General features: G+C 42.2%; 1 protein-coding gene across 1 annotated transcript in view; it reads right to left on the minus strand.

The window, feature by feature from the left end:
* LOC140467066 (uncharacterized) overlaps positions 1-17,731 on the minus strand; it is a 75,196-nt gene that overhangs the window by 2,992 nt on the left and 54,473 nt on the right. Inside the window, exons 14-15 of the mRNA XM_072563126.1 lie at positions 15,591-15,695; positions 12,547-12,669 (exon numbers count right to left, since the gene is read on the minus strand). Of these exons, the coding sequence (XP_072419227.1) occupies positions 12,547-12,669; positions 15,591-15,695 (228 nt within the window). The remainder of the gene's footprint in view (positions 1-12,546; positions 12,670-15,590; positions 15,696-17,731) is intronic.

Genomic DNA, 17,731 nt, shown 5'->3' on the forward strand with positions numbered 1-17,731 from the left:
CTTGTAGATGGTGGACAGGCTTTGGGGAGCCAGAAGGTGAGTCAGTCGCCATAGTATTCCTAGCCTCTGATCTGCACTTGTAGCCATTGTGTTTTTGTCGTGAATACAGTTGAGTTTCTAGTCAATGATAACTCCCAGGATGTTGATAGTGGGGGATTAACTGATGGTAACATCTTTAAATGTCAAGAGGCAGTGGTTAGATTGTCTCATATTTGTGATGGTCATAGCCTGGCATTTGTGTGGCACAAATGTTACTTGTCACTTGTCAGCCCAAGGCTAGATATTGTCCAGATCTTAAACAAAAACAGAAATTGCTGGAAAAGCTCAGCAGGTCTGGCAGCATCTGTGCAGAGAAATCAGAGTTAACATTTTGGTTCCAGTGGCCCTTTCTCAGAATGATCTTGTTGCATTTGAACATGGACTGCTTTAGTGTCTAAATGGTGCTGAACATTGTCCAATCATTGGCGAACATCCGACTTCTGATCATATGCTGTAGGGAAGGTCATTGATGAAGCAGCTGAAGATGGTTGGACCTAGAAACACTACCCTGAGGAACTCCTGCAGAGATGTCCTGGAGCTGAGATGACTTACCTCCAACAACAACAACCATCTTCCTATGTGTCAGGTATGAATCCAATCACCAAAGAGTTTGCCCCTGATAGCCATTGATTTCAGTTTTGCTAGGGCTCCTTGATGCCACACCTGGTCGAATATGGCCTTGATGTCAAGGGCTGACACTCCCACCTCCCCTCTGGAATTCAGGTCATTTGTCCATGTTTGAACCAAGGCTGTAATGAGGTCAGGAGCTGAGGGACCCTGGTGGAACCCAGACTAGGTTTGCAATAGTTGATGATTAGTAGTTATTATGTTAAATATTTCCACAGAGTTAGAGTTTTGTGTTTTAACTGTGATGGAAAAATAAAAAGGTCTATTTTGCTTAAAGCCTAGTAATTTGATTAATTGAATCACATCTGGAATGCAGTACCTCACACTTGCCTTTAAATATGATAAAAGTCAGGATCCAGTCTCTCTCCTTGATATATTTTGAGAGGTTTAGTCAGGTCCATAAAATCAGATCAGGAGCTGAGTGGTCCTGGTGGAAATCAACTGACTGTCAAGTAGCTAGGTAAGTGCTATTTGATATTACTGTTAACAATCCTTTCATCTCTTTACTGATGATTGAGAGTAGACCATTAGGATGGTTGGATTTATTTTGTTTTAGGGGGACAGGAAAATGCTGAGCAATTTTTCACATTGGTGAAAAATGAAGAGAGGGTAAACCATCCACTCAATAGTTCTGGCTGAAAATGTTTCCAAATATTTTAGCCTTGTCTTTGGTACCTCTTGAGCTTCGGCCTCCCATCAAGGATGGGAATGTTTAAGGAACCACCTTCTCCTTCTCTTTAGTTGTTTATTGGTGCACCACCATTCACTAGAAGCAACTGAGAAGCTTTGGTCTGCTCTGTTGACTACAGGAGCATGTAACTCAGTCTAGAGCATTCTACTTCCATTCTTTAGTATGTTGACCCCCCTCAGGCCGTTGTTGGCTACTCTCCCAGCATTCCACTCTCTGTGAACTTCAGGTCATCCAACACTCTGCTACCTGTCCCAGAACTCACAGAAAGTCCCTTTCTCTATCACCCTGTGCTCGTGAGCTACATTGGCTCCCAGTCAAGTAATATCTTCATTAAAATATGTTCATACTTGTTTCCCTGATCTTTCCACTCCACTTCTACCCACCGTAATTCTAGCCTCATGTATATTTCTCATTACAATTGGCCTATTATTGGCAGCTTTAGAATCCCTAAAGTACGGAGGCAGGTCATATTAGACAAAAGAGAGGACTGCAAATGCTGGAAATCAGAGTCTAGATTAGAGTGATGCTGGAAAAGCACAGCAGGTCAGGCAGCATCCGAGGCCACCTCACCCCAGTTCCAACCTTCCAGCCCAGCACCATCCTCATGACCTGTCCTACTTGCCAAGCTTCCTTCTCACCTATCCACTCCACTCTGAGCCATCACCTTCACTCCCACTTCCATCCACCTATTGTACTCTTTGCTATCTTCTCCCCAGCCCCACCCCCCATCCCATTTATCTCTCCACGCCGGAGGCTACCTGCCTTCATTCCTGATACAGGGCTTTTGCCCAACACGTTGATTTTCCTGATCCTCAGATGCTGCCTGACCTGCTGTGCTTTTCCAGCACCACTCTAATCTAAGGCAGGCCGTACTGCCCATCAAATCTATACTGACCGTCTGAAAAGCATCCCACTCACCCCCAACCCTATCCTTTTAACTGTACCTTTTCCCATGGCTAATCTACCCAATCTACACATCCCTAGACACTACAAGCAATTTAGCATGGCCAATCTACCTAACCTGCATATCCTTGAACTATGGGAGGAAACTGGAGCAAATGCACACAGACACGGGGAGGATGTGCAAACTCCACACAGACAGTCACATGAGGGTGGAAACGAACGCAGGTCACAGCATTGTGAGGCAGCGTGCTAACCACCTCACATTTATTTTGAGTTTGCCTCAGCCTCAAGCTCCCTCCATATATACCTTGCTGCCTCTACTGCACTCGCCACTAAGACACTCCTTAAAACTTCCCTTTTTGACAAAGCTTGTGGTCCATCTGACGTAATAAACCCTTGTGAGATTCAGTATCATAGTTTGTTTTTAATCACCCATGAAAGATCATGCAAGTGTCATTCCATTCCATCCCATCAGCTGAGCTTAAAAACATGAACATCTGCAGCATCTGCGCTGGAGTTGAATCGCTAAAGACCCAATAAGCATCTGTTTCATTTGCTGATTTTTTGCCTCCATCTACACTTCTCTCCATCATTTTAGACTAACAGTCGCATGCTGCCTTTAAGTAGCGGAGTTGGGAGAGACCAGTTTGGGCCAGCGTTGTGCCCATTTGCTGTCACTGCCTGGGAAACCCTAACATAAATGCAATAACGGCAGCTGTGCGAAAAATGTCACTTATACACTCCCTGTTGAAACTTTTTACAATGTTCTGCTGCTCTACACTACAGGGGAGCAAACCTGAAAGTTCAAGTGCAGGCCAACTTGTCCTGTGGCCACTGTGAGAGAAGAGAAAGGTTGATCCGATCAGGTCTATTCCAGAAACTGGGATTCAAGTAGTGCAGAGTTGAACATAGACGCCAGCTCACATTTCTAAGTGAAGATGTTTGAGCTGAATGAACAAAATGGCACCACTTGCTGACTGACCAGAAACAAACAAAAGATCTTCGAGTCATGAGGTATATTTGAGAATTAATGTCCACATACTGCATCCAGAATAAAACATTTTTGGAGTCAGCTACGGAGAGTGGAATAAAGCTACCAAATGCCATCATTCCAATCTTATGGACTTGGCAACATATTAAGTATAAACTGTCCATTTCTGGCATCTTAATGCACACCAAGTCCTGTTTACTTATTACTGATGAGTTTGCTGACCTACACCTGCTTTCAGGCAACACCTCCAGTTAGAAATTCTTGAGTTCAAATCCCTCTATGGCCTCAATCTTCCATTTTTTTTAAGTTTTCTCCAGCACCTCAACCCTCAGCTCTTTGCATTCCTCTGGTTAGTGCTGATCACTTGTCCAGCCTTTGCCCTATCATTGGCAGCAGTGCTTTCACCTGCCTAGGCTCTAAGCCTTGATGCTGCTTGACCTGCTGTACTTATCCAGCAACACACTCTCGACTCTAGACCTTGTATTCCACCCCTAAAACTTCTCTTTTAAGACCCTGCTTAAAACCTGCCCCATAGCCTCCAATTTCTGTACTGCTATCCATTGTTAAGTGACTAAGCTTTTGTGAAGTACCTTTGAACATTCACTATGCTAAATGTACTACATAAATGTATGTTGCTGCTGACACTGAGAGCCAGAAATCCCTGTGAAATTATATAGGATTTCTGGTACTCAGCCTTAGCACAGCTCACTAGTTTCCACAGAAATTGCCATTGGATAGGAAAGGACATGACTATCTAGAGGAGGTGATATTACTGTTCCATTAAAGCCGAGCTAAAGAAAGTATAGTCTTTCCAGAAACACAAAATGTGATTCTATATTAGCAAACTGGAAGATTGCATCCAGACACCGGGAATTGGACACAAAAATTAAATACACAGAAGATGTATATAAAGACCACCCAAAAAATTGTCAGATGGCTCATTTCACTGGAGCTCTCTTTCAGAAACCGATTCACTTGAAATGCACTTTCCTGTTGCAAATATTAATCCAGGGGTTTGTGAACATAACTTCTATTCCTAAAATAGAAGTTTCAATTATGAAGAATACACTTGGAAAGCTGAAGAATTCTAGAATGAATGCAATTCAAAAAGGCTTGGAGCTTGTCACATTTAAAACGTTGGGATCATATTCACGTAAGGAGGTGAAACGTTAGAAAAGCAAGATCATAAAACATGGGAGGATACGATTGGGGATTGAATAATGTGGATCAGGGAAACAACAGATAAGTTAAATCAATATTCTGCATTGGTCTTCATGGTTGAAACCACTAAACACCTCAAGGATAATAGAACCTAGGGTGAGGGAGTTCAGAACTAGAAGGCATATTTTTAAAAGGCGAGAGAACAAAGACTTTTTTTTAAAAAAAGGAACATGTGGGGGCATATTTTTTAAAAAACACAGGGACTCGTTTATATGTGGAATGAACTGCCAGAGGAAGGTGTGGATGCGGATACAGTTACAACATTTAAAAGACATTTGGATAATTATGTGAATAGGAAAGGTTTAGAGAGATATGGTTCAAGTGCAGGCAGGTGGGACTACTTTAGTTTGAGAACATGGTTGGCATGGATGAGTTTGAACGAAGGGTCTGTTTCCATGCTGTATGACCCAATGACTCTACAAATAAGATGTTCATAGAAAGATACATTTTGCCAGTCTGTATCATGAAAGACAAAGCATTTGACAAATAAAATCAGACTAAAGAGGAAGACAAGTTACCAAGACCTAATGAAGGTTTTAAAGGAAGTGGCTGCAGAAATAATTGAGGTGTTGATCAGAATATTCCAGAACACAGTTGATTCTGGGAGGTCTCCAGTAGATTGGTGAGCCATTAACATGACACCTCAATTCAAGAAGGGAGGGAGTCAGAAAAAAAAGGAAACTTAAAGTTAACTTAAACAATGTCAACATGGTTTTGTGAAAGGGAAATCACATTTGACAAATTTGTGCTTTGTGAGGATATAACAAACCGTTGATAAAGGGGAACTGCTGGATGTGATGTATTTGGATTTCCAGAAGAAATTTCATAAGGCGCTACATAAAAGATTGCACAAGGTCACTCCATTATGTATTAGCACAGATTGAGAATTATTTAACATACAGAAGTCTGATTAATGGATCTTTTTCCAGGTTGAAAAGGTAACTGGGAGTGCCACAAGTGTCAGTTTCAAGTCTCAATTATCTACTATCCATATTAATGACTTGGAAGAGGGGTAATCCATCCAAATTTGCTGATGATACAAAAATAAAAAGGTAGTCATGCTTTCATTAAAGTAAATTTTCAAGGTGATGTAGATAATTAAGGGAGTGGGGGAAGACAGGGCAGATAGAATTCAATGTGAAGTGAGGTGTAGGGAGGTGCCAGAGGACTTCTAACATTGTCCCATTATTTTAAAAAATGGACTAGACCAGGAAATTCCAGGCTAATTAATCTAATCCCATGTGGTGAGAAGGTTACTGGTAAGAATTCTAAGGGTCTGAGTATTATTGCACATGGAGAAACACAGGCTAATCAGGGATACTCAGTATGGATTTGCCAAGAGAACGTTGTGAATAACAAATCAGACTGAATTTTTGAGGTGGTAAACTGGAGTGTTGGTGAGGCTAATGTATTTGAAATGGTGTACCTGGATTTTAGCAAGGCTTTTGATACAATCCCTCATGACAGACTGGTCAAGAAAGTAAGAATCCACGGGATCCAAGGCAAAATGGCTCAGTAGATCCAAGATTGGATGAGATGCAGGAAGCAAAGGGTGATACTAAGGGGATGTTTCTATGACTGGAAGTCTGTTTCCAGTGAGATAGTGCAGGGCCTGGTGCTGGGGCCCTTACTGTTTGTGATGCAACTTCGTCATTTGGCATAACGTGTAGAGGATAAATTCTAAAAGTTTCAGCTGACAGAAATTGGTAGCACTGTAGGTATTGGAGAGGATAAGCATTAACTGTAGGAGGCTATCAGTGGACTGGTCAGTTAAGCAGAGCAGTGGCAAACAGAATTTAAATGGAGAAGCGTGAAGTAGTGGAGGGCTAACTAGACCGGGGATTACAGCATGAATAGTGGGACCCTGAAAAGTACTGAATATCAGCAAGACTTTGGTGTGCGTATCCAGAGACAGCTAGATCAGGTATACTCTGATGAAGGGTCACCTGAACTCCAAATGTTAGTTTGCTCTCTCTCCATGGACGCTGTCTGGCCCTGTGATTTCCAGCATTTGTTGTTTTCAGGTGGATCAGATGGTTTGGAAGGCACCTGATAGTTACCTTTACCAGCTGAGCACTAATATAGAATTAGAACTAGGTTTTATTGTTATATGTGCAGGGATACAGGAGCACTGAAACGTATACAAAACCACCATTTCCAGTGCCGCCTTAGGTACAAATGTGCCTAGGTACAAAATCTTAGGTATAAATTAGAAAAATAAAGAATTAATGCTAAAAGTTTCAGCAGTACACAGTCCTTCTAAAGCAGAGAAATAGGGAAAAAAGTAAAAGCAAGTCTGCGCTGGGCTTCACCTCAAGGCCGGGAGGTCGCACTGGGCCACATTTACAGACCGCACTCACTCAATAAATTGCCACCAATTCCGTCTAAGGACAGGAGGTAAGTAGAAAGGAAAAACCAAACAGATTTTTTTTAAAATGGAGAAAGGAAACAGATGGAGCAGAGAAGCTCCAGCTCAGGAGCCCAAATCTGCCGCCATCTTGAATTTGCAACACCATGAAGGTTATGTGAAACTCTAGTTTGGCTATAACTGGAGTGCTGTGCGCAATTTCTGGTCACCACATTATAAGGCAGAGTGTGCTTGCAGTAGAGAAGGTGCAGGAGATTAATAGGACACTATCTGGGCTGGAGGATCTGAGCCATGAAGAAAGCTGGGATAGACTAGAATTGTATTCCTTATAGCAGCAAAGGAAAAGAGAGGACCTGATAGAGGTATACAAAATTGAGGGCATAGATAGGGTGGATAAAAAGGAACTTTTCCCATTTAGCCAATAATTAGGAATCATAAATTTGGAGATAGAAAGTAGAGGTTAAAGGGAAGAGGTAAGAACTTTTCTTTGGCTTAGAAGGTAATGGGAGTTTGGAACATACTTTTCTAAAAAAAAAGATATTTGACTTAAAAGCTCTTGTAACATTGAAGCAGTATTCAGACATTAATTTATCATGCCATGGATTCTGGGACTATGGGCCAAAAGGCTGAAATGGGATTTGTGTAGTCAGAGTTTTGGTGACCTGGATGGACATGGAGTGAATGACCTCTTTATGGGCTGTGAGCATCTGTGTCTAAGAGTCTGAGAATTAGGAAAGTGTGAGGTCATGCACTTTGGTCAGAAGAATCAAACGTTGACCATTCCTTCAATGGAGACGAGGTCCAAAATGTGGAAATGGGAGAGATTTGGGAGTTCTTGGACTTGAAACATATAAAGGTTAGCATGCAAGTGCAGCAAGTAATTAAGGAGGGATGTACAGAGGCTCTTTGGTACAGTTGTAGTGTTTCCACCTTTGGACCAGGAGTTTAGCCTTTATTGCTTGGAAGTTGAGTTTAAAAATAGGGGAATCTTGTTCCAACAGCATGGGATGTTGTGAGGCTGCACCTGGAGTATGTGCACAGTTATGGTCCCTGCTTTTAAGAAAAAGAATATACTGGCATTGGAGGCAGTTCAAAAGACCAGGCTGATACCTCGGATGAAGGAGTTGACTTCAAAACAGGTTAGGTCTTTGGTTCTTAGAGATGAGAAGAATTGGGGTGACCTCATTGAAATACAAAATTCCGAGTGGCCCTGACAAAGTGAATGTTGAGAAGCTGTTTCTACAGGAAGGGGACTCTCAGACAATGGGACATAGTTTCAGAATAAGAGAACAAGCATTTAAAACTGAGATACAAAGGAATTTCTTCTCCCATAGAGTCATAGAGATGTACAGCACAGAAACAGACTGAGGGCAGTGAATATTTGGAATTGTCTGCCCCAGAGAACGGAATCTAAATCCAAAGTATTTAAAGGAGATAGATTTTGAAATATCAGGGAGTTGCTGGCTATGAGGAACTGAGAGAGGAGTTGATGCCCAAGGAAGATGAGTCATGATCTTTTGGAATGGTGAGGCAAATGGAGGGGCCAAATGGCCTCAGTCTTATGTTTTGAACAGCAGTTGGGTTTCCAGGCGACTGACCTATTTCCACAGTGTAAGTAATCTAATCTAATCTAATCTTACCAAAGAACTGGAGGCATTACTGGAAGAATAGAAAGACAACTTATTATCTAAATGGAGAGAAAATTCAGAATGCTTTGATGCAGAGGAATCTGGGTGTCCTTGCGCATGAATCACAAAAATTAGTATGCAGTTCCAGAAGTACAAAGGAAGGCAAATGGAATTACTTACTAAGTGAGAACAGTATAAAAGTAGGGAAGTGTTGCTGCAGCTGTACAAGGTGCTAGAAAGTGATTGCATCCAAAATATACTGTACAGTTTTGGCTCACTTAAGGATGGATGTAGTGCATTGGAAGCAGTTCTGAGGATGTACCCTAGAGGGATGGTTTATATTATGAAAAACAATTGAGCAAGTTAGGTTTATACTCTCTGGAGTTTAGAAGAATGAAATCTTTATACATGGGAAATCATGTCTCACTAACTTGATTGAGTTTTTTTTGAAGAGGTGACAAAAAATGATGAAGACAGAGAGGTAGACATAGTCTTCATGGATTTCAGCAAGGTGTTCAACAAGGTTCCGTATGGTAAACTTGTTAGCAAGGATAGATCCAAGGGGATCTAGCAAATTGGGTACAAAATTGGCTTGAAGATAGGAGATATAGGGTGGTGGTAGAGGGATGTCTTTTGGAGTAGAGGCCTGTGACCAGCAGTGTGCTGCAAGTATCAGTGCTGGGTCCACTGCTTTTCATTATTTATATAAATGATTTGGTTATGAATATAGGAGGTAAGGTTAGTAAGCTTTCAGATGATACCAAAATTGGTGGTTTCGTGGACAATGAAGATTACCACAAAGCATAATGGGATCTTGATCAGATGGGCAAATGGGCTGAGAAGTGTCAATGGAGTTTAATTTCAATAAATGGGAGGTGTTGCATTTTGGTAAGGCAAACCAGGGCAGGACCTATTCAGTTAATGGTAGGCTCCTGGGGAGTGTTGCCGAACAAAGATCTTGGGGTGCAGGTGCACAGTTCATTGAAAGTGGAGTCGCAGATAGACAAGGTGATGAACAAGGCATTTGGTACACTTGCTTTCATTGGGCAATGTATTAAGTATAGAAGTTGTGGCTGTACAGAATATTGGTGAGGTCACTTTTAGAATACTGCATTTAGTTCTGGTCTTCCTACTATAGGAAACCTGTTGTTAAACTTGAAGGGATGCAGAAAAGATTTAAGGATGTTGCTGGGATTAGAGAGTTTGAACTGTGGGGAAGAGGCTGAATGGGCTGAGGCTTTTTCCCTGGAACATCAGAGACTGAGGGATGACCATATAGAAATTTATAACATCATGAGGGACATGGATAGGGTAAATAGCCAAGGTCTTTTTCCCAGGGTGGGGGAGTCCAAAACTAGAGGGTATAGGTTTAAGGTGAGAGGGGAAATATTTAAAAAGAGACCTGAAGGGTACCTTTTTCACACAGATGGTGGTGCATGTGTAGAATAAGCTGCCAGAGGAAGTGGTAGAGGTGGGCACAATTGCAACATTTTAAAGACATCTCGATGAGTACCTGAATAGGCAGGATTTAACAGGGATACGGGCCAAATGCTGATAAATGGGACGAGACCAGTTTAGGAAACCTGGTTGGTGTAGACGGGTTGGACCAAAGGGTCTGATTCCATGCTGTATAACTCTATCTAACAGAAGTATACAGATACTAAAGGAGATTGACAAAGTAGATATAGAAAGATTGCTCCACATGAGGAAATGATCTAGAATAAGAGGTCATACTTTTCAGATAAAAGGTAGCAGATTTAAAGAGATGAGGAGAAATTACTTCTCTCAAATGGTTATGAATCTGTGGAATTCACTATCCTAGAGTATGGTGAATGCTAAGACACAATGAACTTGACGATAGGTAAGTTTCTAATTAGTAATGTGTTGAAGGATTATGGAGAGTGGGCAGGAATGTGGAATTAAGGCAGAAATGAGGTCAGCCATAATTATATCAAATGGCACAGCAGGCCTTGAGGCACTGAACTGTCTTCTGTTCTTCATTCCTAAATTCTTACAAAATCTGCATTCCTTGCCGTAAGGGCATTCCTTTGAGAGGTGGTCTTATTTACGGAGTTAGTGATAAATTGTTTTGAGTGGGCTTTTGGAAAACCCAAAAGGCTTTTGAAGTCCATTTGTCTTCAGGTCAAAGAAAGCATTCTAAAATGAGGAATCATGGGTTTCCTCCCGGGTGCTCCAGTTTCCTCCCACAGTCCAAAAAATGTGCAGGTCAGGTGAATTGGCCATGCTAAATTGCCCGTAGTGTTAAGTGCAGGGGAATGGGTCTGGGTGGGTGCGCTTTGGCAGGTCGGTGTGGACTTGTTGGGCCAAAGGGCCTGTTTCCACACTGTAAGTAATCTAATCTAAATAAAATTCTGGTTAACCTGGACGTCTGTTTGAGAACATCCCAGGGCACGCAGTTTGTTATGGAGATGGTAAAAGCTGAGGGAGATTTTCTGGTTTCAGTTTCAGTTTATCTGGGTGTTTGCAAAGAGTTTTAATTGCAGCTTGGATTTTCTGTATGGTGCAGCTGACCAAGAAAGGCCAGCAAAGGTAAAAGCCAATTAGTTAGCTATGAACTGCACACGTAGAAGATGACAACTTCATCATTTGTCATGTAGAATATGTATAGGCCTTATTCCCAGTTTGAAATCTCATTAGGAAAATGAAGGAGGCTGAAAGATTGCCTAGTTTGAAGCTGGTGGACAGACTCTACACAGTGGTCCTCACAGAATCTTGTGACTAAAGAAAACAAACCGCATATTAGCTTGGAAGGATTTCAAACATAACCAGAGCAATGGATTCAGGCATCCACAGTTAAGAGAAGACAAATTAAAGCTCTAATTCTGAGAATAATTGGAATTGAGAATTAAAGCAGTTTCCAAAGAATTGTTTCATAGTTATGAATAGCTCCTACATGATAAATAACTTAAAGGTTGATATGGCCAGTTTGGTAGAAGCAAGATGCAAAACCAAGTGCCAAACACTTTCAGGTTAAGATTGCTTGTTTTGCTTACTTGTCTTAAGGACAATAAAGTTTGCAGGTTTTGTTGGTTGAAAAATGTGGAATCTTGTGACATAATACACTTGTTGATTAATTCTGACGATTCATATTGCTCTAACCATTAATGATCTCAAACTGGATTGTAAAAATTTCTTCTTATGGAATCGCAGAATCATACAGCACAGAAATAGACCATCATTCCAAACATTCCACACTGAACATAATCCCAAACTAAACTAGTCCCATATGTTTGCTCCTAGCCCATACCCCATCAAACTTTTTCTATTCATGCACTTATCCAAAAACTTTAATGTTCTAATTGTACCCACATCCACCACTTCCTCAGGAAATTCATTCTACATATGAACCACCCTCTATGTTAAAACATTTGCCCTTATGTCTGTTGTAAATTTCTCTCCTCTCACCTTAAAAAAACCCCCTAATCTTGAAATTTCCAAAGCTAGGGAAAAAAACCTACCATTAACCCTATCTACACCCCGCTGATTTTATTAACATCTATAAGGTCACCTCTCAAATTCCTATGCTCCAGAGGAAAAAAGTCCCAACATATCCTTCTATGCCCATCAAGATCCTGGTAAATCTTTTCTGAACCATCTTCAACTTAATAATGTCCGTCCTATAGCTAGATTTTGTGTATTCCCAGTTTTCATTGAACTTCTGGACAATTAACTTAGAACCCCTTAGGTGTGAAAATAGGCCATTTGGCTCAACAAGTCCACACCAACCCTCCAAAGAGTAACCCATCCAGACCCATTTCCCCTACCCTATTACTCTACATTTACCCCTGACTAATGCACCTAACCTGCACATCCCTGAACACTATGGGCAATTTAGCGTGGCCAATTCATCTAACCTGCACATGTTTGGATTGTGGGAGGAAACCGGAGCACCTGGAGGAAACACCATGCAGACACAAGGAGAATGTGCAAACTCCACACAGAGAGACAGTCACCCGAGGCTGGAATCAAACCTAGGTCCCTGGCGCTGTGAAGCAGCAGTGCAAACCACTGAGCCACCATAATTGTACTTGCTGTTGCCCCAGTTTGTGTCACTCACATCGATGAGGTGTCACTTGTTGTATCTGAAGTATATTCATCTTCACTCTCACTCTCGGTCTCTGGCTCTCCGTTCACCGTTACATTCTGTGTCGGACCACACACTTTTTGTTCCTGGTTTTGCCTGAGGGTAGAAATTAGAAAGGGGTGGGGGGTAATGTCAGTCAAGTGCTTCCCTCTCAAACAGCACCAAATGCCTTAAGAGTGAAGGGACCACCCGGCTGAACTAAGATAAGGAGAAATTCCTTCAGCCAGACGGTGGTGAATCTGTGAATCTCATTGCTACAGGAGGCTGTAGAGGCCACGGCATGAGTATATTCAAGAGAGAGATAGAAAAGGTTCTTATTAGAAAGAGGATCAAAGGTTACAGGGAGAAGGCAGGAGAATGGAATTCAGAAACATATCAGCGGTGACTGAATGGTGGGCCAAATGGCCTAAATCTGCTCATAACTTAAGGTCTTATTTTTTCTGCTCATCACTACTCTCCTGATTTCAACTAATAATGATGGAGACTTCACTGGATTGACCGCACAGTTTTCCCATTGCAATCACCTGAACTGAATAATAGTGGGATAGTTCAGCTGGTAGCAACATGATTAATATCTCTCTCATGGCTGTCAGCATGGGCAGAGCATAAAAGTCCTGGAATGCCTGGACTAAAGCTGGAATAATCTGAATAGACCCTTAAAAGTTAATAAAAACACTGATATTCCAACATTAAAGGATACAATAAGGCATATGGACGGGCTGGACCAAAGGGTCTGTTCCATGCTATACATCTCTATGACTCTATGATTACGTTCGATCTGAAGTAGAACTCTCATGGTAAGTGCAAAATCATTAAATTTAAACATTTGATGTCTGAATTTACTTAACTACATTTGTTTAAACTAATTGATTGAAATATAAATCACAACTCTGTCAATATTCTTTAAGTTCAGTTTCAATACCACCCAAGTCTTTGTGTGTGTGTATTAATGCATTGTGTGTACGTGTGCAGTAGGACCCATCATTGAGAATAGGAGAGAGTGAGGACTGCAGATGCTGGAGATCAGAGTCGAGTGTGTGTTGCTGGAAAAGCTCAGCCAGTCAGGCAGCATCCAAGGAGCAGGAGAATCGACATTTCGGGCATAGGTTCTTCATCAGGAAGGAGGCTTGTGGGTCAGGGCTGAGAGATAAATGGGAGGGGGTGGGGTTGGGGGGAGGTAGCTGGGAAAGTGATAGGTGGATGAGGTGAGGGAGCAGGTGATAGGTCATAGGGGACAATGATGGATGGGTCCGGATGGCAGTGCCCAGTTGGAGGCTTGGGACTGGGATAGTGTGGGGGGGGAGGGGAAATGAAGAATATTCTGTCTTGGGACCCTGTACCCACACAGGATAAATATGGATTTCAACAGCTTCCTCATTTCCCAGCTACCTACTCCTTGGATGCTGCCTGACTGGCTGCGCTTTTCCAGCACCACACTCTTGACATCATTGAGAATGGTGTGTTCAGATCAATGATGTCAGTGTGTTTGTTTCAGCTAAGAATTTTCACAGGTAACTTAGATTGGAATTCTCAACTGATAAATAAGTCAGACTCAAATTTGTCATGTTCTTAAGATTCAAAGATCACAGCTGAGTGCGTTCAGAACTAAACTGTTGAAATGTAACACTGAAAAGAAGCCAATTTTATACAGCCTAAAGATTTAGAAATTTACAGACCAACAGGTAGCTATTGGCCCATATGCCTGTGCTAGCTCTTTGAAAGAGCAATCCTGCTTGGTTCAAAGTCAGCAAATTTGATCCATGAGCCTGTAAACAGCCAGTCCTCAAGTGTATGGTCAACTCTTTTCAAAATAAAAAATAAATCAATTTCACTTTCACAAATACAGCTTTCACAAAAACCTGTCATCTCCCTGTAGATACTTTGCCAATGCTTTTAAATTGTGGGTTTTTGATTATTGGCTCACTGGCCTGAAGGATCCGGCCTTATTTAATTCTATCATACCCTCTTATTGTCTTCATAGAATCCCTACAGTGTGGAGACAGGCCATTTGGCCCAATACGTCTACACCGAACCTCTGAAGAGTACCTCACCCTATCCCTACAATCCTCCACCTTCCATGGCTAACCCACCTAGCCTGCACATCCCTGGACAATTTAGTATGGCCAAATCACCTGACCTGCACATCTTTGGACTGTGGAAGGAGAAACCAGAGCACCCAGAGGAAACCCATGCAGATACAGGGAGAATGTGCAAACACCACACAGAAGGTCACCCCGAGCAGGAATTGAACCTGTATCCCTGTTGTTGTGGGGCAGCAGTGCTGACCACTGAGACACCGTGCCATACCAATTAAACCTCAACTCAGTCATCTCTGAGGCTTCTGTGTTCCAAAATTAACAGTTCTAACTTTCTTTGTCTCTTTAAATTAATTGACTTGATCTGTTTACACTGCCAGTCATAAATTCAATAAAAACATTTTATTAACATTACAGGGATTATTCCAGGCAGCAACAATAGAGATTGGGAGGGTCATGGATTCAACTCGATGCCTGATTTAACCAATTTATAAACTTCGTTAGTGCTTTACAACTGCTTACAGTATCCCTGGTCTTCCACTCCTGAGAGCTAACTTGTGCAGAACATAATAAATGTGAGGAATGGGCAGGGTCAAGTTTGTCTTGAAGTCTTCAATTTTGGGATGAGGCAGAAACAAATCCAACCTAGACCTGACAGTTTCATGGTCCCAGCAACATCGGAACCAATATACTCCACATGTGATGCAGTATCTTTACCTATATGTTACCTGCAATGTGATTTCTAGCCAAACAGTCATCTGGCACATATCTGAAGATAATACTTGGAATAGTAATCGCTGTTAGGCAGAATGCTTTCTCGGCTAAGATTCTCAGCTCCCTTAGAGAAAGGATCTTAGGTCCTTGCCCCCAACATTTTGGCTTTAACTCAAAAAGATTGGTAGGCCTGACTCTTGCCTTGCTCCCACCATCTGGGCAATCTGCTATTCCTACCCCTGAGCTCAGAAAAGAGTCCAGGTCTACCTCAGGCAGGGGCATTGCGATGTATTGGAGACGGAAGTTGGTGCCTCTCCTGATCTTGAGAATTTCCCGTTTGCTTTCTCTTTCAATTTCTGCTTGCTTTGTGATCTAGAAAAAAAATATCAAAGATAATACACAAGGCCAGAATTTAATGTTGACAGCATTAGAAGATACATTATTCGTTCTGTACTTTAACCCAGTTGTAAACATTGAGAAGGCTTTCCATTTTGGGGAGTTTAAGTGTCCTTTCATTCAACCGTCAGCAATTATCACTGAAAAATAGGCACCTGGTTATTTAATTATTCACTGTTTGAAGGAATTTGCTGTGATCACATAGTGAACTAAAAGAAAATGGCTGGCTCACCCAGAAACCACCTTTTCGACCTTGAAGAATGGAGTACAAAGGTAAGTACTTCTGGGAAACCCCTCATTGACAGCTCCACAGCCGACTGAGAAGGGAATAGGCCAGGTCGCTGCCAGAGGCTGGGCACTTGCTCAGTGCTAGGCTAGGTGGCATCAATAATCATGGACTTGCCCCCACACACACAGGGTGGGATAGGAACAGCAGGCAAAATGGCTGCAGCATGTTGGGCGACTGTCTGTCTGCCTCCTGGACAGATTGGCAGCTGCCCTAGAGAGTGTGGCTCAGCCCCCTCAGGGTCTGCTAGAAAGGGGCACACACATATATTCCATTGGACTGGTCCTTAGAACTGAAGGCAGGGTGAAGGGGGGTGGTGGGGGACCCAGAGCTCACTCCAGCTGCCCCTTCCCCACAATGAGACAAGGCAGTTCCGAGGAGGCCTTCAGCAGGGAGGAATTACACACAGGCCCCTCAGAGGTCTGCTCTCAGGTAAGTGCATTTCCCATGGCTAACCCACCTCGCCTGCTCATCCCTGGACACCACATGACGATTTAGCATAGTCAATCCAACTAACCTGCACAGCTTTGGGCTGTGGGAGAAAACCAGAGCACCTACAAAAAATCCATGTAGACACAGGAAGAATGTACAAACTCCACATAAATAGTCACCAGAGGGTGGAATCAAACCCAGGTCCCTGGCACCATGAACAAGTAGCACTAACCACTGAGCCACCATGGTATTAATCAGGAGATGAGAGAATAATGAAGCATGAGCAGAGTTACCATGAGTGACTTCAGTCCGCAAATAAATTAGGTAAATCATTTGTGCACTAAAGCTTTGGAGGAGTGCAGGTTCATGGTTCCTTGAAAGTGGAGTTGCAGGTAGATAGGATAGTGAAGAAGGCATTTGGTATGCTTTCTTTTATTGGTCAGAGTATTGAGTACAGGAGTTGGGAGCTCATGTTGCAGCTATACAGGACATTGGTTAGGCCATTTTTGGAATATTGTGTGTAATTCTGGTTTCCCTCCAATAGGAAGGATGTTGTGAAACTTGAAAAGATGTGTAAAAGATTTACAAGGAACTGGATGTAGGTTTGATCGCTAAACTGGAAGGTTCATTTCCAGACGTTTCGTCACCCTATTTGGTAATATCTTCAGTGGGCCTCCAGGCAAAGCATTGCTGATAACTCCTGCTTTCTGTTTATATGTTTGGGTTTCTTTGAGTTGGTGGTGTCATTCCCTGTAGTGATGTTATTTCCTGTTCTTTATCTCAGGGGGTAATAACTGGGGTCTAACTTGATCTGTTTGTTGATAGAGTTCCAGTTGGAATGCCATGCCTCTAGGAATTCTCGTGCGTCTTTCTGTTTGGCTTGTCCTAGAATGGATGTGTTGTCCCTGTCAAAGTGGCATCCTTCTTTATCTATGTGTAAGGATACTAGTGAGAGAGGGTCATGTCATTTTGTGCCGAGTTGATGAACAAAGACATGCACGAGAATTCCTAGAAGCATGGCATTCCAACCAGAACTCTATCAACAAACACAGAGTTAGACCCCATCTACCAACCCTGGAGAAAAAGAACAGGAAATGACATCACCACAGGAAATGATATCACCAACCCAAAGAAATCCAAACAAATAAATGGAAAGCAGGAATTATCAGCAGTGCTTCACCCGGAGGCCCACTGAAGATATTACCTGGTAGGGTGATGAAACTTCTGGAAATCAACCTTCCAACTCAGCAAGCAAACCTACATCCAGAACCTCAACCTGCGCTACAAATCTTTT

The sequence above is a fragment of the Chiloscyllium punctatum genome, chromosome 45 (genome assembly GCF_047496795.1).
Source record: "Chiloscyllium punctatum isolate Juve2018m chromosome 45, sChiPun1.3, whole genome shotgun sequence".
Taxonomy (NCBI): domain Eukaryota; kingdom Metazoa; phylum Chordata; class Chondrichthyes; order Orectolobiformes; family Hemiscylliidae; genus Chiloscyllium; species Chiloscyllium punctatum.